Here is a 26,161-nt window from a genome sequence, read left to right as displayed (position 1 = left end):
GACTCAGTAATTAGATTTCTTGATAGCAATCATTTGGTTGATTCCAGAGACTGGAGCTATGCAATCCAGCCTTGTCATCGCACTGAGTCACAGCACAGACATTCTGTGCATTTACTTAGACCTGAACTCTGAGACAGCTGACAAATGAAGCAAAACATTGTCTGTGTGCCCCAGAGCTGGAGCAGGCAACGTGAAGTGAGGCAGTGTTGGGGGTTTCTTCCCTCTCGCTTCCACAGGCTGCCCAGGAGGGTTGTGGAGTCTCCCACTCTGGAGATATTCAAGACCCGCCTGGATGAGTTCCTGTGTCATCTGCTCTAGGTGATCCTGCTCTGGCAGGGGGGCTGGACTAGATGATCCCTTGAAGTCTCTTCCAGCCCCTACCATTTTGTGATTCTGTGATTCTTGCAAACCATAGGTAAAACACCGCTAGGAATGGCAGAGGGGTTAACAGCCCTCAGTGGCTCCATTCGATTGTGAAATGCTTTTGCCCAGAGAAATGGATGAATGCTTTAAACAAAACTGTGCTAAACAACATTCAAGGACTACTAGCTCACACTGAGGTCCTGTACTTGCAATTAAAATGTGATGTGGGGGCTTTATTTCAGCAGTCATTAATAATGGAAGCATAAACAATTTGAAGGCAGCAAAGGGCACTTGGACCGGGTAGGACAGTGCTGAATACAGATCGTTTTGAGTTTAGAAAATGGCATTTTGAGATGCTGAAAAATTCCAAGTAATTATGTAATGAAACTAAATACCCTGTTTTAAAATAGCTATTCAAAAATACATTCCAGGCTCCATTTCCTGAGGTTTGGTTCATGGTTAGAAATCTCATAATCTCCCACTCCAATTTTGTCATAGGATATTAACTGCGGTGTTTCTGCAAGGACTTTCCATTCCTTTAGCCTATAAGCACAGAGATAATAAGTCAGCACCGTTTCCTCCTCTGAGAAACAGTATCTACTGCCCATCTATTGCCCTGGAACTGAAAGCAGCAGAGACAAGTCTGACTTAGACTTTGGCCTTAGCAAATGATGAAAATGTCTGCAGAAGTGAGAACCTCAGTACTCAGAAGTGCTCAGTGAGAACATCAGCTTCCTCAGCACAGTGCTTCTGCTGCAAAGGGCTGTGGCTGGAATGGAGACATGAGGGGCAGCAAGGAGAGTTCATCTGGGAGCTTCAGACTCCTCAAACTAGAAAGCTGTCTGTTGCCCTCGTTCTGGCCAGGTTTTTGCTTTCATTTCTTATTAACAGCAGCAAACCATCGAGTGCCTTAGGAACAAGCCCACCTAGCTGAAAGCCTGTTAAATCCTTCCCATGCCATAGCCTTACTTTATTTAATTCTTGCTTAGGTTTTTTGCCATGTTCCCTAGGAAGCCCATCCCAGAAGCAACTCAAAGAAGAAGCAGCTGAGCAGCACACTGAGCAGCAGTGAGAGGAAGGGATCCTGTGCCCCCAGGCTCAAGTAGTCTCACTCTGCTGGAAAGAGCTCATGGATTACTTTCACTCTGGATTGTCTGTCTCCATTCCTCCTGTTTGCATTTGCTGCCTTCTCAGCTATAGAAAACTTCCTATTTATCTGATTTAGCTTCCACCTAAATCAACATGCTCATGCCTCAAAGACTGCCATGGGCATCAGTCTGCCAACAGGAGATAGAAGGTGGGGAATGTGGTAGGCCAGGGGAGGAGAGCGGTCAGGCAGAGGAATCTGATGCGACATGGACAGAGTAAGTCTATTCCTATGATGGGCAGACAGGCACCATGCAGTGGGAGGGGGCACTGGTACTGGTATAGAAGCTAAGTTTTCATCCCCCAGTTAAAAAAATGGAAAATTTGTTCCTAGTTGCATCTCCTCAATCAGATTATTCAGCTACTCCACGTGTAACTTTCCTTCTCACACCCTTCCCATGCCATATACATTCTGCCTTATGCCCTTTGCTTAAAGCACACAACTGAAAACTTTCTGGCCTCTTCTTTCCCTATATAAAAGAAGGGATGGGTCAGTCACTGAACTAGGGTGGAAAACCTCTGCACTCAATTGCTGTATTTGGTAAAGAACCACAACATATTTTTAGGAAGAAAGAAAATCTCTTAATCTCTCTGTATCTCAGATTCCCATCAGTAAAGCAAACTCAGTCCCCTCCACGTCCAAAGTGCTGGGAAGAAAAACTGTAAGTTTGATGTTTCATTTGCATGAGGCTAGGCACCACATAAAATCTGAGCAGAAGGATTAGAGCAGAATTAGTGAAGGCTTAGAGAGATTCTTTACTGCTGAGAGGATGTTATCAGATCCTTCAGCAAACGATCAGATGCTGCAGCAGTACAAAGCAATCCTCACTGCAGCACTGCAACCTGTGTGACAACATCCTCTGCCCCGACCAGCATCTTCCTGGTTACTGCCTGCTGCTGGGAAATGTGTTACAGAGAATCACAGCAGAGAGCAGGCAAGTGAGAAAGCCTGAGCCCTGACACTAAGTGGGTCATACTAAGGCAAGCACTGCCCTATTCCTGAATCAGTCAGTTTGGGTTTTCACCCTTGCAGTGATTTGTCTTTCTGTTGAGAAAAGTTCTCTGCACTGATCTAAACCTACAAGAAGTTGTCAAGGAAGAACTAAAAATAAATTATGCAACTGTGTGCTCTGAAGAAACCAATTCTCAGAGTACTTTGCTGCAGACAAGGCCAAGGCTCCGAGGCACCCAATGGTAATGCCAAAGTTGGCCCTGCTCAGCACAGGGGATGGGTGAGGTCCCCTGAGGTCCCCTCAAAGCAGAGTTTTCTATGAATCTACACCAGAGAGCCCAGTGGTTTCCATTTGAGGAGCATCCATGCAAAGCAAACCAAGAAGTTAACCATTCATTAGCATGGCAGGCAGAGGCCAAGCATGTCCCATGCACATACCCTTCCCTGGCACTCTCCAGCGGTGAGGGATGGTGGTGAGGACTGGGCAGGGCAGGCTCGAGTGGGTGGTGTCTTGAAGGGACGTCGTGAGGAGGCAGCAGAATACCTGGCGAGGGCCCGTTCTGGTTAGCACTGGAGCCACTGTACATGCCTGTCAACAGAGCCATTTCACAAAGAGAATGAGCAAAGAGGCACCCAAGTCCTTCAGAGTCCCCAGCTCCTTCCCTGTCCCCTACACAAACACACAGCAGCCCCCTTCTGCTGGGGGTGTCACCCACTGTGAGCCCCCAGCACTGGTGACTGCTGCAGTGCTTGAACAGCACTCAGAGCTGTATGGAGGTGCTTTGTGCCTCCCCTCCAGCCCTCTCAGGTGGCCCATGTCCTCCTGGCTGTGACTGCAGACCTGTAGGACCTCCTCCTGGCAGCTGGCAGGATTCTCGCTCTGCCTTCACCACACTTCTGAGTGAGAACTCGGAGTGCTCTTTGTAGAATGCTGGAGCTCATACTGACAGCAGAGTGGTACCTGGTACCTTACCAACATCACATTAGCCCCTGAACACATTTTGTGTGTAAAGGGCACCAGGACTTGAGTTTATTCATTGCTCATTAAAAGCTTTTTAATCTGCCTTTGATTTAATATGCTGCTGGACATCCTGGATCATTTCAAACACATACTGATCACATACTGATACAAAAGAAACCCCAATGAAGTCAGTGCAAAGAAGAATGAGAAGAGAGAGCTTTTCCATGAGATGATGAAAACAGAAGGTTTACTAAGCACACAGGTACTGGAGGAGTGTGGATGTTCTCAGGGACTGCACCAATTGGCCTCCAGCATGGCAGTCAGGCACCAATAGCCAAGCATCTGTCATGCCCTCAAGCACAGGCTTTGTTGAGGAACAAATACAGGGCTCTTGGATTAAGATGCTGGGATTAAGCTTTTTTCTCAGTTTCCCTTCTGAAGAGCAAGGCATGCACCAAGACAGTCCAAACTGTCTGGGGCCAGGGCCATGACACTGACTTGTGATGTGAAGGCTGCTCTGAGCAGGTCTCTGCAACGAGAGGGGATCAGAGGTGCTTGCTGCCTGCTGTTTGCAAATGCCATTCTGTGGCAGTGGGAAAAGCCCCTAGTAAGTGCAGTTCTTGGAAAAGTCCAGCCCTCAGCTTCTCTGTTGTCCACAAAACACCTCCCAGAGTCTCAGCCCACTGGGGCACTCCTCCCAGGGAATGTACACCCAGAGGAGGAGCAGAACAGCCACTGTATTCTGAAGGCTGTGGGGAGCAAATGAAGTTTCCAGCACCCACAGTGTCCAGACACAGCACAGAAGACCCCAACCCCTTCTCAGACCTAGTTTCTTTGCCTTTTATCCTCTGCAGCATTCACCTTTCCTCTCCTCCCACTGACTGCACGCAGAGCTGCATGTTCAGAAAGCCAGAGCTGTCTGCCAGCTCTGCTTGGATGTGTCCCATTGCCACTGCCAAGGTTCTGGATGGCAGTCCTCCCAGACCCTCCCAGTGACAAGAAATGAGCATGGGGCCCTGGGGAACGTGTGACAGCTCTCTGGGTGGGTAAGACACAGCTGAATGTCAGCGTCTGTTTCTGTGCAACTAAAGAGCAGAACCACTAAGGCAAGATTCCAGCCACCTTTGTCAGGGGCTTCAGATGAGTCAAAAACCTCTGGTGAACAATGAGTCCTCAGCTGCTGACAGATCTAAAGCAACAAAAATGAACCACATCATCCCTGTCTCCTGCTAGACAGAACATTTGTCAGCTGGCCAGTGAGACCAACTTACCTTGTGCACTGAAAGCCAGACAGAAGGGGCTTTAAGAAGTCAGATGTGCCCAGGTGATGCTGGGATTTAGTTGTCAAAGCCTCTTCTGATAAGAGTAAGGCAGTAGCTAGGATGCTGCACTGTGAAAATGTTGGGTTTCCACTGGTGACTTCTGTTCATTTTTTCATACAATAGCTTCCACTTCCCCCAAATCCTCACTGTCTCTACATCCATTATCAGTCTTGGAAGATGAGCCCAACACCAATCTGACTGTGACTGTACAGTGTCAGCTCACACTCAGCTGTACTTCCTACAGCAGGCAGGCAGGCAGGCAGGCTGTACTGGCAGCACAGCCTGCAGAAAGGTGCTGAACCTACAAAGAGCTCTTTATGCTCCTGAAGAGCAGCAGAATGTTGTTGGCCCCTGTCAATAACTCACCCCAAATGCTCAAACACATCAGAAGGTAGTTTTAGGAGTGTGGTAGCCAGAAAACACACAAATCTCACAGTCCCACCCGTGAACAGCTCTGCTGGCCCCTTCCATACTGTCTCAGGTACTGAGGAGAGTTCAACTCTTTGCTTGAGGTGGATGGGAAAGGTAAGAGTAGCAGGGCACCTAGATTCAGCTTGCCCCTCCAGAGAAGCGAGAAGAAGTCCTGCATGATCCCATGCACTCAAACACCTGCATTAGAAAACCAAATGAAGCCAGAATCCTTGCAACCTGAGTTTCTGCCATGCCCAAGAGTTCACCCAGCCACAGAAGTACCAAGGTAGGCTCCTACTGTCCCCTCTTGGGCCTGAAGAGATGTGCTGCTGTGGGCCTCCTCTCCTATGTAAAGCAGGGCTTCTTCCACCCACCCTGAGTTTATCCCTTTTTTGACTTGGAGCACGTGCTGAGGCTTGTGGGCCTTGGTCACCAGTCAGTCCTCCTTTCCCTTCATCTTTATGTATCAAAACACCTTTGCTCATGCTTGGTTTGACACATGGCATCTCCTGTCCCCGCAATGCCCCCTTCCTCACCCCTGAAGCCACTGGCTCCCCTTGCACTGACCCCCTCTCTGTGGCACTACTGCCAACACAGGCCTGTCAGGGCAGAACCAGAGAACCAGCTGTCCCCCCCATCCCCATGCCACCCGGACAAAGGTGTGCTGCCTGCTGGCAAGCAGCCTGTGTCACAGCTGGGCCCTGCCTGCCTCTCTGGCAGTGGGAACGCTCATTTTGGGTGCCACTCACTGGTATCCAGCTGCCAGCACTCATGGAAGCTGTCAGAAGGCAATTATCTTGGAGGCCTTTGGCCAATGTGGTGGAGCTTGGCTAATGGATTTAAAACACTGCAGTGGGGAAGGGGGTGACACAGATGTGGGCAAGAGGAGAGCAAACTGGTTACAGAAGCCTTGAGACTGAACCCAAGCCCAGGTTTACGGCGTGTATCCTGCAGACACCAGGCTGGTGGGAGGAACGCGGGAGCTGTGAGGCTGCTCTGGTGTCAGACACAGCGATCTGTGCTCTTGGGCCTGGTGCTGAGGCTCTGAGACTGCACAGCCTACCCCTGGGATGAGAGCTGCATCCACCCCTGGAGCACGCCGCAGTGCCAGCCAAGGCAGACAGAGAATCCAGCCCATTGTTCACTTGCCTGGCTCGTGTTTGTCTGCCTGCAATTAAGAGCACTTGGAGGGCCCCATGGCACACACAGTGGAAGATGGGATTTACTATGAGATTCCATGTGAGTCTGCAAGGAGACATTAGTCATTTCTGTTGAGTCACTGAGCACCAAACTGGTACTTATTTAAAGCTAGAAGTTATTAATCTTACACAGTGCACAACAGGGGCAGCCCAACAGAACGTGAACTTCACTTGCCTCTAAGGGAAAGACCTTGCTCTGCATGGGCACTCTGCAGGGTGCACTCCACTGGGCACTGTGCAAGCTGTCAGCCACTGATGCTGCTACTGGAGTTCATCTGGACTGTAAAAAGTTCTGATATGTGTACTTTCATTCCAGACAGAAGACACTCAAAGTTGGAGCTGCTGCCACTCTGATTCCATGACTAACTGATGGCACGTTCTTGGGCGTGAAGCCCAAAGACGGTGCTTTTAGAAGAAGCAGGAGAGAAAAGGAACAGCCTTGTGCAGGGAAGCAGGAGGGACCTGCAGACGTGAGGCTGCATAGGGCCCTTCCATTAACAGAAAGAAAGAGCTGTTGGAAGGGACACAAATGCCATGGTTGGAGTGTTGACACTAGCTGCCCCTCCAGTGGGAGAGGAAGACGTCGAGGGGGGAGAGCAGTTGCTATTCCAGACTCAGCAGTTTTCAATACTTGCAAAATTTCACTTCTTTTGCAGGCTTTTCCCCCTGTTTTTCAGCAGTGAGATCTAATATTCTGAGAACCTGAGGTCACACAGAAGCCTTTGGAGCTGTTAAGAATGACTGCTCCTGCAAGTGAAGCCCATGGCAGGACCGTGCACCTTGGGCCTCTTCACACACTGACCATCTTAGCTTGAACACATAGCTCATCGATCAGCATTTTAAACGGCTGGGCCTTTGACCTGAACATCTGCTGCCAGAACAGCACTCTGAGCATCTGTGACTAGCAGCTTTTATTCTCCCCAGCTTTATACTGAGACCAGAAAAACAACAATAAAACACAGCCAGGGAAAGGTCCTGAGTGGAATCACCTAGAGCTGAATGTGTGCAGCCATGAAGCACCTTAGTTATGAGGAGGGAAAAAGGAGGAAGATCTAAGCAAACAGTGGGCTCCTCTGACTGCTGAATGTTCTTCTGCTCACTGTCTTACCCAGTCCCAAGCACAACCCTGCTTTGAAGTCAGACACAAGGGATAGAAGCCTTTTTAATATTTCATTTTTTCCCTGTGATTTGCTTTCATCCCTGACATTTAAAATGTGCTTTAACTTGGAGAAAGACAAAGCTGAAGCTCTCCAGGAATCCAAGTGATCCCTAAAGCCCAGAGCTCTGCACATTAATAATGTGGCTTCTTTGGGAAAAAAAAAAACAAGAGGGGGGGGGGAACCTCCAAAGTGAAAACAAAAAACCCAAGCCATGAGCATTTCCCTGGTTTTGAGGGGCATCAAGAGGACATCATATTGTATTTATCCAGCTATAGCCCATACTGAGTTTTACAGCTGCTCTCTCTGCTTGTTTGAAAGAGCAACCACTGCAGACTATAGGTGGCAGCAGGAAAGTCCTTATGCTTTAATTCTGATCAGCACTTCAGCTTCTGTGCCTCAAATAATGACAAAGGACACAGTAGGAAGCAGCTCCTGTTTCACTGTAAACCAGGCTTTCAAAACTTGATTTGTTTTCCCTGGCACTTCTCAATACTGTGCATGTGATGAGGTCTCATGGGGTGACCTGGTGGGAGCATTAGGGAAGATTTGCCAAGTTTGTTGCAAAATATTGGGGATGGATTGGTATCACCAGCACAGAAATCCTATCAGAGAAAGACAGCATTACTGACAGATAAATTCCTTCATCTCAGGAAGGACACTGAGATGGGACAGGGATGCTCTGATCATCTCTATACTAGGAGCTTTTTTTCCTGTTTCATCGTTGTCATAGCATTGGTTGTCCCATCCCAAACTGGGTATTATAGAATTAGAGCTAAGTTTCAAGGTCAGTAACATGAATAATTCCCCACCAAAGCAGACCAAGACAGAGTCTGTGCACATATTCTCCTCACTGAGCATCACCTAAAAGCTGCATGTTCAAAATTAATCAGGGGAAGTACTTTTTTTCAGAGATGCATGGGCTTTGCAGCTCACTGACAGAGCATGTTGCTGAAGCCAAGAACAAAATAAAGGGCTAAAGCGCTGCATGAACAGAGAGAGATCTGAGAGTGTAAGCAGCTAAGTGAAAGGTTCCTCACTCTAGCCCCTAGAAGCAGTGGAGGGATATGGTATCTTCAGAGGGGGAGGCAGATTACAATCCCAGTGATGGCGTTTCAGAGTTCCTCTAAAAGAACCTGAGGTTGCATATTTGTGAGTCTAGGTCATTTTTTCAGCGGAAGGGCATGCAAGCATCTTTTTCTCTTCCTGTAAAATCTATAGAACATTCTAAGGTCCCTGAAATGGGCCAGCTCTTGTTCAAACCACAAGAAAGAGAGGACAGATGAGAAGGAATGAAAGAAAGAGTAAATATTAGACAAGATAATGAAAACAACATGTTTGACATTTCAAACTCAAGCTGTTGCATAGACCACCATATTAGTCATTATGCTCACCCAGTGCATGACAATGGTACACAGCCTTACCAGTTCTCTGCAGCTCCTCGAGAGCTGCAGCACCTTACTGCTGTGTGCCTTTGCCTGTGCTAGAGCACTCCTCATGCACCTGCAACTCTGCTGAAGCCAAGGCAAACTCCTGGAAGTGAACAAATGGAAGCTGGCCTTCAGCTGGGCTGCTCCCCCCACCCTTCACCTGAAATTAGCAGCAGCTAGTTGGGGTTTTCATCCTCCAGGGTGGCAAATCAGAGCCATAACCTTTTCCGGTTCAAGGCCTGTATGATATGACATATTTAGCACCATGCTTATTAGAAGTACTCTTACCTGTAATTAAATCATGATGGCCTACAGATCTACCACATTTCCCATCCAAAATGTGTTGTGAAGATGTGTGCAGCTGTTGTATAGCTAAGCATTCACTGAGTACATCCTGTTCGATATCAGTGCATGAATTTAGCTACAAGAGGAGGATAAAACAAACAGTTTATGTCAGAGTAAACCAAATTGCTTTTCATTACAATCATTTGTCTCTTAGCTTAAAGATTATGTATAGAAGGAACAAAATGCCATTCTTAAGGACTGGGTGTAACTAAGGATGTACCTATTACTTGGTATTTTTCATTAGAGAGAATTTTGGCTTTCTGCAGCTCACAAATGTGTTAATCTGGAATCAACAACCGCTTGCTTCAGAAAGTAATGCACCCTGTGTCTCCTCAAGCCTTCCCCAGTCATTTCACTGCACCGTTTCAGCCTTTCTGGAGTTTCTCGGGTTCTGTGGCAAACGGATTGCATCACCTTGTAGCTGTGACTCTTGGAAAGACATGTGATAGGGAAAGAGAAGTGTTTGTGCTTATCAGCTCAGGACTGGCAGAGTAATGTGCTGTCAGCACCATGTAAGAGGCATCAACCATACCTCAGCTGCTCGCCGTATAAATTGCAGCTCTGGCAAAAGTGTCTGAAGCAAACCCTTGAAAACCACAATGTCGATCATATTAAAACCAGCAGGAGAGGAGAATTAAGAAAGAAAAGCATTTCTAATTCTCTTTCAAACATGCTGATGTTGCCAAGCTTTTGTCATAATAGAGTGCTCAGATTACACAAACAGCCATCACATTCTAGAGCCATTAATAAATAGTTATTGTCTCTCTTTACAGCTTTGCACACCCAGCTCCCCTGGGCTTGCTTATTCTAAATAAAAGGTCTCAAGCAAACCTACTTAGAATTCTGCCATGCAGCCATTTGTTGCTTCAAGATAAACATCTGAACGTTTGGATCACAAAGTACATCTGCAGCCAATTAAACAAACTACCACTAAATTAACAGTTAGCTTTCCCCTCCTTTGTTCTTGCAAAGCCTTTCAGAACCACCAGATAGGACCTCTGCAGTCAGCTTCTAGGCTGCAAATTGGGTGTTCAGGATCCCTAAGCTCAGGCATTTTATTTCCTATCAGAGATGGCACATTTTGGTAGCAAATCTCAACCAAAACACGTGGGCAGTGTAGCCTGTTAATTTTTCTGTCGGCTAAGTCATTTCCACTCAGAGCTCCTGGGAAGCTGATACCAACAGGCAACTGCCTTTGCTGAGTTCTAATGAAGAATGAGCAAGTGAGGCTGAAGAGCCCTCCCCTTTTTCCCAAAGCAGCCCCTCACTGCTTCAGTAACACTGAGATTTACTTGCTTGGGGAAAGGTTTTATCCTCTGACATGTTTAAGTGAAATACTGAGGCTGAGAGGGTGTTATTAATTCTTTATGAGTCAGATTTGCTTCAGTCCCTTTTAAGAGAGCCTGATCAAAATGTGCTTTAAAACTGCTGCTTTTCCAGATGCCTTTCAAGTTCAGGGGAAAAAGACACAGGATCAAGTATTAATAAAGTTACCATGGATAAATGAGACAGGAAATCTGAAGAAGACTTCAAACCACTGGAGGAGTGTGGACTTAGCCTGGCCTACCAAATAAGGTGTGGGAAGGCAAGGAACCAACATTATTTTAAGATAAACTTGATAAGTCCATGGGAGGATATGTAAAATTCCTCAAACAGGGAGATTAAGAGATGTGAAACCCTGGATATTTAACATCTTGGTACCTCCAAAGAGCTTGAGTTTGCAATTTGTATGTGAGCATTTGTTCTGTATTGGTTCTGTGCCTAAGGCTTCCTGCTGTACTTTGCACCCCTTCAAGCTGTTTGGATTTAGGTTTTTTCCCCACTTTCCTCCACAGAACTGGAAAGAAGCCTCAGCAGGTGACAGGGTGTGACAGTGGAGACTGTTCCTTTGTCCAGATGTAAAGGATGGGAACATGTTAGCGTGTTCAGCCCAGCACACAGAGCTGAACAAATGATAGCCATGTGAGTTATCAGGAAATAATTTCCACCTTCCTTCCTCCAAGAAGCATGCCAGCAACTCCAGGAAGGAAAGATAGTGGGGTTCTCTGCTTTGCAATAGGAAGCATGGCTGCTTCCCACAGTCAGCTGAGCATTTCATGTCACAAAGTCTTCCTGTTGCAACCATCTTGCTACTGCAAAAGACTTTGGTGCCATGGCCCACCTCTTCCTGTGGCGGATTACTGCTATGGCTTTCTGACTCTTACTCTCATCAAGACATAAAGGTTACTCTAGGGAAGCATTGGGCATTTTGTGACCTGTGGTGTGGGAGGCATGTGCACAGCACACCCTCTGCAATCTTCTAGAGAGCTGTACTGTAACCACATTGCCTGAAAACTAGGCAGCCCTTTCCAGTCTTGCCAGGCTAAATTAAAGTTGTGGCAGGACTTGGCATATGCCGAGACAACAGCTTGGTCCTGTGGACATCTGGGTGGGAGCCAGGTAAGGCACAAAGCTCCACATGCAGTGAGTGTTTCTTGACTGTTTGAAATGGGGTGCACAGCTCTGGGCACTGATGTTCTACAAACTGTTACTCAGGTGGAATATAGCTGAGGGCAGAGAAGGGCTACAGGAGGAAGTTGGGGACAGGTGACTGTCCAAGTAAAGGGGACTCAGATTCAGATCAGTGAATCCAGCCAGGTGACAACTGCAGGGGATATAATTCATGCTGAGAAATAGCAGGAGGGAAGGGGCGTGAGACAGAGGGCATGTCTGACACAAGGACAGATCAGTGTGAACTCATCACACTTGTATTCAAACAGGAAAATCAGGCCTTTGTGATACCCAGCTCACTCCATGGTACATCCCAAATTCTGTAACTAAGATCACCTGGGCTCTGCTATTGTCTCTTCTCTCCACGTGTTCCTCTGTTGCTCTCCAGTACTTCTAGTTCTTACCTTTGACACTTTTCCAAACTAGCTGCTCCCTAGCTCTATCTTGCCAGGCTGTCATTTCTGCTCTGTCCTCCATCCTTTAACCATGCCTTGCTGGCTCATCCATGGTGCTCTCGGCAGTGGCGAGGCAGCTGGGGGAAAACGTCATTGCTGCTTATTGGACTAAATGGAAGTTCTTGCTGCAGCTTGCCTTCCCTTCTGCTCCTGGGCCTGCAGCTCATGGTCACAGACCAGCTCTGTGGGGTCCCAATCATCTTTTTACAAACTGTGTGTACAAATGTGCAATAAACAAGTCTCTGATCCTGGGCTGGTGCCCATAAGCATCCCCATTCAATAATGAGTTCAGGATTTAGCCCACAGAAACCAAAGTACTTATTTGAATCTAATAGCAGTGAAAACATAACTAACAGTCTGGGTTTGGAATCATTTATAAAAGCATTTAGAAGGCAGTTGTGGTGGGAAAAGTGAGGGGAGTTCATTCTCATCTATTACAAGTGATCCTTTCCTCACATTTTCATGGTATCCCAGCCTAGTTTCATTTGTGTTTTAGATGATCTGCCAACATGCATGTACTAGCTGGTTATAGAAACTCAAGTCATGGGCATTTTATGTGAATGACAGCAGAACTGGGCCTGTGGATGAAGCAGGAAAGAAACACTTGGAGTGAACACGTGGGGCAACCTGAAATTACAGGGAGGTTGCCCTGGAAGTGTAAAATGATGAATCAAACAATTGTCAGGGTTGGAAGGGACCTCGTTCCAATCCCCCTGCCATGGGGAGGGACACCTCACACTAGATCAGGTTGCTCATAGCCACATCCAGTCTGACCTTAAAATCCTCCAGGGATGAGGCTTCCACCACCTCCCTGGGCAACCTGTTCCAGTGTCTCAACACCCTCATGATGAAAAATTTCTTCCTAACATCCAATCTGAATCTACCCATTTCTGGTTTTGCTCCATTTCCCCTTGTCCTGTCACTACCTGACATCCTAAAAAGTCCCTCCCCAGTTTTCATGTAGGCCCCCTTCAAATACTGGAATGCCACAATAAGGTCTCCTTGGAGCCTTCTCCTCTCCAGAATTAACAACCCCAACTCTCTCAGTCTGGCTCCATAGCAGAGGAGCTCCAGCCCTCTGATCATCCTCATGGCCCTTCTCTGGACACATTCCAGCACATTCAGATCCCTCTTGTAGTAGGGGCTCCAGAACTGGATGCAGTACTCCAGGTGGGGTCTCACCAGAGTGGAGTAGAGGGGGAGAATTACCTCCCTCGACCTGCTGATTACACTTCTCTTGATGCAGCCCAGGATACAATTCCCTTTCTGGGCTGCAAGTGCACCCTGGTGGCCTCATTAACAGCAGTGGTTACACACCAACAGGAAAATCAGCTCAGCTTACATTTTCTTCTAGTGATATTGCAGAAGAACTCTGATTTGCAAATACATAAAACAAAGGCACATTAACAGGAGGTGTATTGAGGCAGCCTGGAGAAGAGTCACTTGGTGCCTGGTGGCCTTACCTTCTTACGCACCTGTTGCTCTTTGGCTGAGTGAGCTTTGACGTGCTTGCGCAGGGAGCTGGGGTCGGTGTAGCGCTTGGAGCAGCCAGGAATCTGACAGGCATAGGGCTTCTGTAAATGTGAGGGAAGGGAAGACAGTTCATGTTCCTCTGCATCTCTACAGTCAGCACACAGAGCACTGAAGGATGGCTGTTTCTGTCAAACATGGTGTTAAGCCTGAGGCATTTGCTCTGTTTGCTGTTTCCGGATTTGCTCTGCCTCCTCTACGCACACAACACAGAGAGACCATGCTGATGCCTCTGATTTTGCACTCTGGGCAAGCATGGAGAGCAACTGACACATGTGCACCCTGTCATGTTGGATATTCATTTCTGAGCTGAATTAATGCTAATGAGATGTAACTGGTTGGGTTTTGAAGGCATTACTTGTTTTCTAGCCTTTACAATGGACAAGATCGTGAGATCACCCAGTATGGCTATAAATAGAGAAGCTTTGGTCTTGAGTTCTGATGCAGACAGTTCTTAGCACTGTTCATATGCAGCAGAGCAAAACTTGTGGCATGGTACACATTTGGTTTTCTTCATACCATGTTCCTGTTTTGAACAACTCCAGCAATATCTTTCTTTTTATAACTGCTAAGCAAACAATCTGCATCAAACATTAACAAGTAAGCAAATCAATGCAGAAAGAAGAATCCACTATTGTTGATTTTGTTAGGAAGACCTTTCCAGCTGACTTGGGCATGCAGCAGAGCTTGCCAGAGTGGCACAGTATGAGCACTCTTTCCTGGGAAAGCCATCTGGGGCTGGGCAGGCACCTCCAGCACAGTCTTCTCATAGGAAAATACTTAAATAAATAAACAAGGATGCTACAGTTTAACCCTGCTTCTGCAAGCCCAATGACTGAAAGCCTCACCGATTTCATCTCTTAGTTATGCCTGCTCCCAACAGATGAAGCACTCTGTTAGAGCACAGCCTCCCAGCAAATGTGCCAGTACCAAGGTGAACACAGGGACTCTGGCACTTATTATTGAGTAACCACTGACTCAGTGAGAGCAGAACAGTGCTGCATGGCACAGCTCACATTTTCACCTGAAGTGAATCATTCCTGGCTTTTTTTCCTCTCTTTTCCCTCCTATCTGTCAACATTACTGCAGCCTGCTCACTTGCACTAGTGAATCCTCTTGGTGTCTTCCCAAAGGTAGCAAGCTCATTCATCACGACCTCAGTGTCACGCTCATTAATCCCCTCAGTTTCACAAAGAGGTTGCACAAAAGGGGAAAATCCCCATGGGTTTGGGGAGAAGTGACTGTGAGGTCCTTTAGCCAAGCTGCTCTGCTCCTGGAGGAGTGCTGACATGCCCTTTTTACCACAAGGACAGATAGGTTCCCTTTGTTCTGTTTCTACCTAGGAGAGGGATCTGCTCCCGATGATTTAGTAGAGAGTCGATCAAACCAGCATGCAGCACTAAGTCTCTGAAATGATTTACAGATTCTCCTTTTGGAGAAGATAAACGATGGAGTGACCTAGATTGAGAAGTTGTAAAACAAGTTCCAAATGGACTCAGTAAGGAACAAGCAGTCTATATAAAACCCTTTTCTTTGTAAGTACCTCCAGAGGATAAGCATTGCTGCTCTGTCCAGCCAGCAGGAAATTTCTGAAGGCATAATAGAATCATTCACCAACCCATGACCTTACAGGCTGACACAGGCTACCCAGAAAGTTATAGGGCAGAGCAGATTTATTGAGAGTGTCTGGAACAGAGGAACTGACACCTGAAGAGAAGCTATGAAAACTGTAACAAATCCCTCAGCAGAAAAAGTAGCAGAGCAGTTTTCAAATCCTTGGTGTCATTCAGATTAGTGATAAAATCACTCCACTTAGTGACAGGGAAATTAGATGAAAATCTGACTACCAAGGGTCATGGCCATTTGTTTTGACATTCCAAGGAGTTATTTTGCCCATTGAGCTAATGCAACGTGCAGGCTTTCCAGTAGCAGCCTCCTGCAGCTCTGTGACTTTCACGTTCACACAGCACCCAGCACACTCAGCTAACCCGCTGGACTGCAGTTAAAGCAGGTGAGTGGAGGTTAGTCACCGTGGGGTAGGGCTACAGAAACAAAGGACCTGCAACAGAACAGCATGGAGGGCACTTCTGAGACATTTAAGGAAGTTAGTAGAAAATGATTACTGTACCTTTTTCCTGATTTATGAGCATTTCAGATAATAAAGACAGAGATAAAGGGAGAAGAAAAGAAAATAGAAAGTTAAGAGATTTGTCTTCAATAATTCACAGCTTAACAGCTACAAGAATTTTTGCTTATTTTGGTAACCACTTGAATTCCCTTTCAGAACTAGCAAATGGCATTCCATTGGTGGCTAACAACAAATATCTCCATTAGATTCAAGCAGTTACGTTTCAAACCTGTGCACCCACTTGCCAAGGAGACTCATTTGAGAGCTAATTACAAATTCAACTATTCAGGTTGACTTTCAAATAAATAAAAGATTGTTATTGTAAGTGTGCTTTGGGTTGGAAAATGTGACTGCCTCGTTTCTCTTACTTGTTTGTTTTTGCAAGGCATAATGTACATGAGACATTCCTTAATGCTGCACTGTCTGAAATGTGTAACTGCTTAAAAAGTAAATATCAATTAAACTCAAAAGTTCTGCCCCATAAACACTTGGCCAAACCTTAAACCATATATTCACTTCTTTGCAAGAGACAAAGGAACAGCCCTGCCTGTCATTCTTTACAGGCTTTATGCAGAGGACTTAACTTGTCTGCAAAGCTGTCTGCTTACTTGCTTTCTTCACAATATGATGATTTGATTCTATTGGAGCCTAAGAAGCTAGACAGGCTCCCCCCTTCTCTGCAAGACAAACAAGAGCACTTGGACAGCTGAGCCAGAATCTACCAGCTGTACACAGGAGAGGAAAGTTTCTTACAGTCAGTTCTGATGGTGACTACTCAACGCAAAGCAGAGATGCATTTACCAGAGATGTCTGAACTGCTTCTGCTTTCATTCAGAACAGGCTATAATAAAGCAACACAAGATAGGAAGCAAGACAATGAGACATATTCAGTGCACAGCAATGACTCAGCTTTCACTCCCACTGTACCTGCTGCTGCCGTCTCTTACTGGAACAGGAACAATGGGAGAGTTTGCTGAGTAACTTATTCCTGAATAACCTACTCTTGGGCAACTTATTAATCTTCAGCATGAGTAAGAGCTGAATTTGCCTTTCTGTGACCAGGGCATTTTCATTTCTCAAAGCACACACAATTCGATTCCAAACAAAATGACAGTTGCCTGCAGCTGAGTTTTCCAAGCTGCTCCCTGTGAAAAGGAAAAGCCACCCTCCAGTTGCAGAGCAGGTTGTGTGCAAGGAGCACTGGAAAACTCAGTGCAGCTCCCGGTGTGAAGTCATGCTTACGGTATCCAGGTGTGTTCGCTGGTGCTTCGCCCGGTCGCTGGAGTTGCTGAAAGCTTTCTGGCAGCCAGGGTGCTGACACAGGTATGGCTTCTCCCCAGTGTGACTCCGGAGGTGAATCTTAAGGTTCTCAAGCCTAGAAAATGCCTTGTTGCACCCTTCAAACTGGAAAAGCGACATAAAAGGTCATTGTAAAGTACTGTTAAATAAACCCTGTGTAGCCACAATGAGAACAGTGTAAGGCCCAAGTTGGATGTGCAATAAATCAACCAACATTCAAACATCTGTTGGAATTTATGGATGAAACACAACATTTTGTGCTGTTCGTCTGATCTGTCACTGAAGACATGGCATGTAGCTCAGCACTAATACAAGGGTTGTAAGTACCTCACATGTTCTGTCTGAAGTGCTGAACTCTTAAAGACATGGTGTCAGAACAGAAAATTCAAGGAAAGAACAAGCGGTCTGAGGAGTTCTCTTAGATGCTAACTGGCACAGCAAGCGCTGTGGGCAGGAACAATTAGCTGCTACAGACAGAGAGCAAGAGGAGCTATTTGTGGCGGCTTGGAACCTGGTTTCAGGTGTCCGAAATCCTACACCCTGGAGCAGATGAGCACGGGCTATTACAAGAAGACCTGATCCATGTGAAGAGCAGTCCAAAGGAACTCTGCTGTTACTCTGCACCCTTTTCTTTACTAGCCTATCACTCAGATCTGTTCTCAGCATTTACACAAGCAGTAACCTGAGCAATTCTGATTTCTTAAGCACCCGTTCCATTAGGCCACACAGTAATAAAACGCTGCAGAGCATTCATAACAAAAGTCACTGTTTCAAATTCAATCTGAATAAATAATTCACCTTTCCATCTCCCGGGCCAAGGGAAGGGTGTTTTGCATTGCTCACTGCTAAGTTTCAGTGTCACAGTGCAGTGGAGACACTGTGTGTAGGATGGGCTTTGGGATCTAGCTCAGGTGAGCACAAGGACAGGCAGAAGCGCGTTCATGTAGCAGCAAACCCACCGAATGCGCTCAGATCCTCACCCATCTGTACAAACACTTTCATGCACACATGCCCACGTGTGATGGGCTGCACAGACGTGGCCCACTCTGCATTGCAGCTTTATGGCACTGCAGATCTTGTAGTGTCTTTACACAGATAAAATCCTGGCTCCTCTGTGATCTGAGACCTCATAGAAGTATTTGAGAAACACAACCCTCTTCACCCTTATATCAACACTAACACCAACCTGGACAGAAGGTAGCTGTGTCTTAAAACCACTCTTTCTGGAAGTCAGATAGATTTATTTAGGTACAATTTTGGCTAAACAGGAAGAAAGTCAGCGGAAAAGGAGTAGGGGCAATAGCCATGCTGTCAAATGATGAGAAGAGGGGAAGGTGATACACAAAAGTGAAGGTGAAAATCCTGAGAGGGAGGGAGGAAAGGAGTCAGTGCAAAGAGCTGAGAAGCAGAAAGGTCACTGCTTTGAGGGACTCCAGGAAACCCCATTTCAACTCTTTGTTTCTTGCTGGACCTGCTGACTGTGTCTCTTGCAGTTCTGCCCTACAAGTCCACAAGTGGAAACAGCACGGCTTCCCTCAAGTGCAGGTGCTTCACCTGCACAGTTGTACAAGGACAAAGACAACTTCAGTTGGGTTACTGAGGAAACTCTGTTGATTCTTGGGCTTCACTGTTACTCGCCAACACTTTTAACCCTCCCACCTACCCTTGCAAAATAAAACTAGTCCCGGATAAATGGGATGCTCATTCTCCTCTTTCAATACCCTCCAGGAAGATCCATCAATCTCACAAGTGTCTCAGCTTCCACTACAAAGAACAAACGTTCACTATGAAAAGGGCTTTTGGGGATGGTGAGAGCTGTTTAATCAACTAAGAAGGCTACTCAACAGTATCTCCCAGACATCTGGCCCCAATCTGTCACTGCTTAATCCTGCAATCTTAAATATTTTGTTGATGTTTGATGCCTGGGATAACTGCAACAAATACTGCATGATCTTCAAAGACTGCAAATGTCAACGGAGCTCTTAAAGGAGTTGATCAATACAACTAATCATTATATTGCAACTACTGCTATTGTCTTTATTGTGAAGCTCTTCATGTGTGCTTCAACCAGTGCTATGCTACACACAAAACAATGCCAGCTGATTACAGTAAACTGCATGATGCAATTATTTTACTTCATAACTACTGCTGCTTTTAGAATGGGGCTTCAACCAGGAAAAAAATACACTGTAGACACATACAGGACTAAATTAGTTCACTATCACATGGAACTAGAAATGTTATTATCTTTATTTTACACTAAAAGCTGACAGGAATGCAACTGCTGCGATACCGTGCATTTAAAAGGCATATTTACAAAAACACTGAGTTATCTCCCAGTGAGCTAAACACATCACAATTTCCCTAGCAAAACAATTTAATCTAATAACTGCAATTGCTTAAAATGTTGGGTTTTTTTTCCCCCTTTGCTTCCATGTTATACTTTGAATGCACCTGAGAATGCAGTCACGCAGAAATAACAGCGTATTCCCACGAGGGTTTATATTATCAAATGTTTACCCTTTTCATAAGCATATTTAATCACAGTCATGTCTAGAATATCTGTCAGTGGTACAGAGCAGAAGAAACAAACTCTAAATTGAACAGCTCAGACCATAGGCTGAAGCAAAAGCTGACATTTTCTTAGGAAATGAGTTATGACTGAAAAAGAGAAACCTTCACAGTTATAGTCCTAAATAGGTCCAGTGTGCCATTAGAAAGCTCATTAATATACACCTCTGCTCTCTGCTGCAAGATCAGTTAAACAAGCTGCCTTTTATTTATAGACCTGAAAGGGAAAGAGCAGGTCATATTGGCTGCTGACATCTCAGACAGCCTACAGATGGAAAACCCAAAACATTTCATTCCAAAGCATTTCATACTATCAATAGGAAATCTGATGCCTGGGCAAAACATCTACGAGCCCTGTGAACATTGTCAAATGTTCTTTCTTCCCAGCTGATTACAGAATTGGGAAAAACTGACTGAAAAACATGTTATGAGAAAAAGGATCCTGTGAGGATATGTATCCCTTCTGGAGGGGAAGAAATAGTCACAGCACCCTCTAATAGCATCAGTGTTTTACAGCACACTGAGTCTAATGTTGGGCCCTGGCAAGGAGGCTGCAAACCATTCCCAGTGTCAGTAACCTTAAGCACATGAGTTCTTCCACCCAAGAACCAAAATACCTGATTTGGTGCTTTGCTTTTTCTAGCTCACTCCTCCCTGGAGTCATTTGGAATTCTCTGTTGTGGCGACAATGCAGAGCCCTGATCCTGCAAATACTTGTGTGCGAGCTAACATGGCTCGTGCAAAGAGTTTGATTAAATTCAGCAGAACGATTTGTGTACATAAAAGGCAACCCATAGGACTGAACTCTCAGCTTCTTAAAGGATCCCAGTTTGCAGAGCCAGGTTTAAATGTACAGACTGAAATTATTAGAAGCTGGTTTTTTTCCCCATTTTAGTAACAAACCAATGGAAGATACCTGTAACAGAAAAAGGACCTGCCAATTTCTGCCTTCTTTTGTGCTATTTTTCCTTTCCTTTGAAGTCTGCAAAGTGACTCTTCTCCATTCCACTTCATCTGAGTCTTGGGGAAAACTGCTTGTACTTGGTTTATGATTATTATTATATTACTAAAAAGCATTTGGAGCTTCAGACAGACTGTCGGACAATTGCTGCTGTGTAGGAGAAGAGTAAAAGGGTTCAGCACAGGAAACTGAGAAGATCTAGAAAATGCTTCAGGTTCTGGGCTTTGGGGTAATTACAGCCAACCACTTGACATCAACACATTGTCCACCAGCAGTCCATCTTTCTTTATGCTGTTAGACAAGTTGCCTATTTCCTAATTAACATGAAACTGGGAAATACTAACAGGCTACAAACCCTGGAGGCAGTGTTTGCTCAGTATCCAGCACAGAACTGAACAAGACTTGGGGCTGTCTCTTTTATTTCAATTTTATGAATTTTATAAGCCCCTAAGCCTGCATTCCTGAACCCCCCCTTGGCAGTACCAGGAGTTCTGGGTGCACGAGGAATGCAGACCTGGCCCAGGCAAGGCGTAACAACAGACTCATTTAAGGCGTGAGGCTTTCAACAGCAACCGGGGCTGATTCTGCATGCGCTGCGATTTCCACACACAAACAGAGCTCTCTGACTGCAGAAGCCAGCCACCTGCCTGCCAACAGCCCCTGAGCTGGGATTCCCCTACTCTCAGAAATGAAGGACCGCCTTGTCTGAGCTCTCTGAGTCCCTGGGGAGCAGCAGGTCTGCCCAGCATGAGGTTGGCAGCCCAGAGAGCTCAGTGGGACACATCCTGCTCAGTAGGTGCCGGTCCCTCTCTCCTGACTACAGAGGCAAACAAGACTTGGGGTGTGGGGTTTGTTTGTTAGATTGTTTTATCTGTATTGCTGAGTGTATCTGGCATTAAATGCGAGTTCTGCAGATCAGCTCTGCAGGTCTGCTGTCATACTGACTGCAGGAAAGCAGCTCAGCAGGACAGGCTCTGAGCCTTCACCTGTCTTTCTGCAGCACTGGCACGTCTTCACTCTAAGTCTTGCTCATGTAACTCTAAATTATCATCTGCCATGGAAGGGCTGAATGTTGTTCAAAGCAGTGAAATATTCAGAGACTTATTTCTTCTAGTACTAGCAGGTCAGGCACCTCACTCAGCATTTCAGTGAGCAAACAGAATCATAGAATCATAGAATGGTCTGGGTTGGAAGGCACCTCCAAAGGTCTTCTAGTCCAACTCCCTCTGAAGTCAGCAGGGGCATTGTCAACTAGATCAGGTTGCACAGAGCCCTGTCAAGCCTCACTTGGAATTATCTCCAGGGATGGGGCCTCAATTACATCTCTGGGCAACCTGTTCCAGTGTTCCACTACCCTCATGGTGCAGAACTCGTCCCTAATATCCAATCTAAATCTCCTCCTCTCTAGTTTGAAGCCATTGCCCCTTGTCCTATCACTGCAGGCCTTTGCAAACAGTCCCTTCTCCATGATTCATGTAGGTCCCCTTCAGGTACTGGAAGGCTGTTATTAGGTCTTCCCAGAACCTTCTCTTCTCCTTAAGTTTTCCTTAAGCTTTCCTTAAGCTTTCCAGCAAAACTCAAAATATCTGGGAAAGCAGCAGAGCATCCTATGGTTTTCCCAAGACCCCACTGCTAGTCTTGAAGTTCTTTTTAGTAATCCTTCATTAATGAAGTAGAAGGAGAAACGTTTGTTAAAACAGGGGCACTTGCTGTGCTGTAACATATGAGAACAACCCAGGAAGCTCAGGGATATCTCCCTATCAGCAGCATGACAGCCACAGATTTTGCCATAAGGTTTTGCTAACTGTGTCATTTGGAAAGCAAACAATGTTCTGAAGCCTCATTACAGCTGGACTGAATGCAGAACTGTGGCTTGCAGGCAAAAACAACATTGAGCGGAGCAAGGTTTTAAAAGACAAAATGCAAAATTCAGAGGGTCATGGAGTAGGCAAAGGAGACACCCCTCCCCAAATCTACATCCCAGGAACTTTATTTCCTCATATGGAATTGAGAAACTGGTATTTATTGGGGATTCTTTGAATTGCTTGCAAACTATTTGCAATTAAAGGCCAACAGACAATCCAAGATGTGCTGCTCCAGGACCTGAAGCCAGAACTGCTTGTTTTGATTACAAAATGAAGATTGAACAAAATCAATTAGAACCCTCTCCAGCTGTGCCAGCAAACAACCACAAATAGAATTAAAAAGCTTGTCTCCAATTCTTTTGGATGTCTTGAACATAAAATATCGTTTACCACACATCATAAATTCCTTCCTCTGGACCTTACCTTACCTGCAAAGGAAACATTTCAATGCCAGGTTGCACGTAACACATCACCTCTTTACACCTATCTCAGCTGCAACTCTGCTGAAACTCTGTCCTATACCTTTGTATTCTGGTGCCCATTTCAGTCACATCTTTAAACAACAGCCTGTGCTTTGGGGCTAAGAGGCCAGTTACAATGCAAACAGCTCTGTACAGAGTGCCTTTCGCTCCCATGCAAGATGGAACAGGCCCTCACAATGTACTTACATGGGGAAGAGTTTCCAAGTGTGGAGTGAAGGATTAATTTGCCTAAGATAATGAATGCAGCTCCAGGACAAAGGGAGAATCCATTATGGTGTATGGGGACTAACCAGTGAGGAAGAAAAAAAAACCCCAACCAACCAAACACAAACTCCCAGAATTAAAGAGAAGACAACAGCAAGGAGGAAAAAAAATATAATTACAAAAAGAAAAAGGAAAACCAGCCCCAAACTTATGGCTGATTAGCATAGCATAACATCTTAAAAGGCCAAAATACCACATGTGTGGCATGTTACAAAAGAAGATTAAAATAAAGGAAAAAATATCCAGAGAACCATGAAGTCTCAAAACATCTGGAGTTTTATAGTAACAAGAAGGGAAAAAAATCCAAACCATAATTGAAAAAAGTCTGCTGCAATACATTATGGTACAGTGAGGCTTGGTGGAGCTGAAAGGAGAAGAGATGAAAAGGCAAAATAAGGGGGAGAAAAAGAAAAGCAACAAGAAAAGGCATTTATATTTTAAAGATGTCACTCAGGGGGTTTTTCTCCCAGTTATTAAAAATTACACACCCTGCTTCTGTGAGCTGTCCCTGTAATGTGTTGAGCGCTCTCTTTCAGCATGGGTCATTGATGCATGCTGGGGGATTCATCAACCCTTTGGTACCTGGGGCAGGGGCACTTTTCACTCCTGATGTTTTGAGAGACATCTGCAAAGAGAATGGCAGAGAAACTGCCTGCTCTGGTTTACATTCTGAATCCAATGGGAGATTTGAAGAGAGGCAGGGCAAAGATGGAAATTGACAATGCTTGCTAAAAACCAAGCCCACACTCAGAAATTAAGCAAACACTCTGGAGCTGTTACATTGGCATCACAACCAACTCTAATTGAAATAGTTCACTAACAAACATTTGTATGGGAAAGCAAAATTAAAAACTTCCCTCTTTCCCCCCATTTTTCTCTATTTTTAGTTAACCACTACAGGAAAGGAAAGACCCACACATCGTCCAGTCTGCCCATGCCAAGCCGGTGTCTACGAACAGGAAAGGTTTCCAGTGCACCCCAGACAGGACCATGATGCATGAGGTCTGTCCCCAGTCACAGGAAGATTTGAGCCATAGCTCTGCCAAACCCTGTCTGTAACAACTACCATGTCATCTGGCACCACTGAGTGTCCAGCCCAACTTCCCACTCACACCCCCAGACTACCTTTTTTTTTAACAAAAAAAGAGGAAATCCAGCTCATATCTTTGTCAAGACAAATAAATATGTTTTACAGGCAGAGCTTGTCACATGTCATCACAGCTAACAAAGTGACTCCTGTCCTTGGCAGAACAGACAGAGGAGGATCCCGTGGCTGAAAAAAGATCTCCAGTTGGAAATTGTTTGCCACAGCCAACTCAACTAGTCAACCACAACCAAATGCCCTCTGGGAAAAGATGAAAATTAGCAGCAAGGTAACTCTCCACCTCTTTTTTTATGTGTGTGTGAAAGTAACTTGGCTCCTTAGTTTTCCTCACAAAATGTGTTTCAGGAGTTGGATAGCTTTATTTGGGGGGCGTTCTCCCATTTTAAACAGAGTGGAACTTTATCTGCCCTTCTCATACCCTACCTGAAGGGGGACTGTAGCCAGGAGGGAGTTGGTCTCTTCTCTCAGGCAACCAGCACCAGAACAAGAGGACACAGTCTCAAGCTGCACCAGGGGAAGTTTAGGCTAGAGGTGAGGAGAAAGTTCTTCACTGAGAGAGTCGTTCGCCATTGGAATGTGCTGCCCAGGGAGGTGGTGGAGTCACCATCCCTGGAGGGGTTCAAGAGGGGATTGGACGTAGCACTTGGTGCCAGGGTCTAGTCATGAGGTCTGTGGTGACAGGTTGGACTTTGATGATCTTTGAGGTCTCTTCCAACCTTGGTGATACTGTGATACCTGGATTCATTTCCAATGGAGCTTTTATCTCAACTGCCAAGCTGTATGAAACTGTCAACACTGGATTAATCTTTGTGCAGTGATAAGAATGACAGACAAGTATCTCCAAGATTTTTCTTGGCAAAGGAGTAGACAATTCAGTGGGATTTTCCATGCTCACATAGAATCACAGAATGCACTGGGTTGGAAGGGACCTCTAAAGGTCATCTAGTCTAATGCCCCTGCAGTCAGCAGGGACATCTTTAACTAGCTCAGGGCTCCTGATCTTATCCGTGCCACACTGAGCCAGTTTGATTCTCCATAAATGAAGACTGGGGTTCCACCTGGCCAAAGATCTACTCTAAGATGCACATCATTAAGCCCAGCACTTCCTCACATGGAGAGCTGAGCTCTGGCAAAGCCATACAAGAGCTGCTGGTGAACCATCAGGAAAGGGAGATTGTGCGGTGTGGTGGGAGCTTGTTACTGTCTCAGGGTTAGTTACTTTATCCTGTATTCCTTGTGCCATGACTGTGGAGCAGAATCTCAAGTGACATGGCTCCCTACTTCACCCACTGATCCACCCCAGTAACATAACCCACAAGGGGACTCTCCTCTGGGAGAGCTAGAGGGTTACAACACAGAGAAGAAAAATCTTCTCTTTCTGAGAGCACAGGCCACCTTCTCCACAAATGAGAAACCTCTCATTACACCTGAAGTCGTTCACTTCAGTCTTGCAGTGTTTTCATTTGATCTTGCTTGGCCATGTTCATTACATGATGGAAAATCTAGAAGAGGCAAATGGTTTCAAGAGCCCACCTGTTTTAAAGGAAGTCTTCTGCTGTGTCACAATCAAGTCAGTGTCTGGACTGTGTTGTTGGAAGAGCAGCTTAAGACTTTGGAAAGGCAGTTTCCAAAGTTCTGTTCTTACACTTTGTAATGACTGAGTCTCAGCAGTGGCTTCCATGTGCTAGGTGCTTCAACAGGTACAGCAGCTGGGTCACACCAACC

General features: G+C 45.7%; 1 protein-coding gene across 1 annotated transcript in view; it reads right to left on the bottom strand.

Annotated features, from left to right (window-relative positions):
- Positions 1 to 26,161, bottom strand: part of GLIS1 (GLIS family zinc finger 1) — a 218,977-nt gene that overhangs the window by 26,997 nt on the left and 165,819 nt on the right. The window contains exons 5-8 of the mRNA XM_054165435.1: positions 17,132 to 17,293; positions 13,695 to 13,805; positions 9,230 to 9,362; positions 2,900 to 3,050 (exon numbers count right to left, since the gene is read on the bottom strand). Of these exons, the coding sequence (XP_054021410.1) occupies positions 2,900 to 3,050; positions 9,230 to 9,362; positions 13,695 to 13,805; positions 17,132 to 17,293 (557 nt within the window). The remainder of the gene's footprint in view (positions 1 to 2,899; positions 3,051 to 9,229; positions 9,363 to 13,694; positions 13,806 to 17,131; positions 17,294 to 26,161) is intronic.

The sequence above is a fragment of the Dryobates pubescens genome, chromosome 11 (assembly GCF_014839835.1).
Source record: "Dryobates pubescens isolate bDryPub1 chromosome 11, bDryPub1.pri, whole genome shotgun sequence".
NCBI lineage: Eukaryota > Metazoa > Chordata > Aves > Piciformes > Picidae > Dryobates > Dryobates pubescens.
Note: the sequence above shows the minus strand (reverse complement) of the source record. Positions and strands in the feature narration are given on the sequence as shown.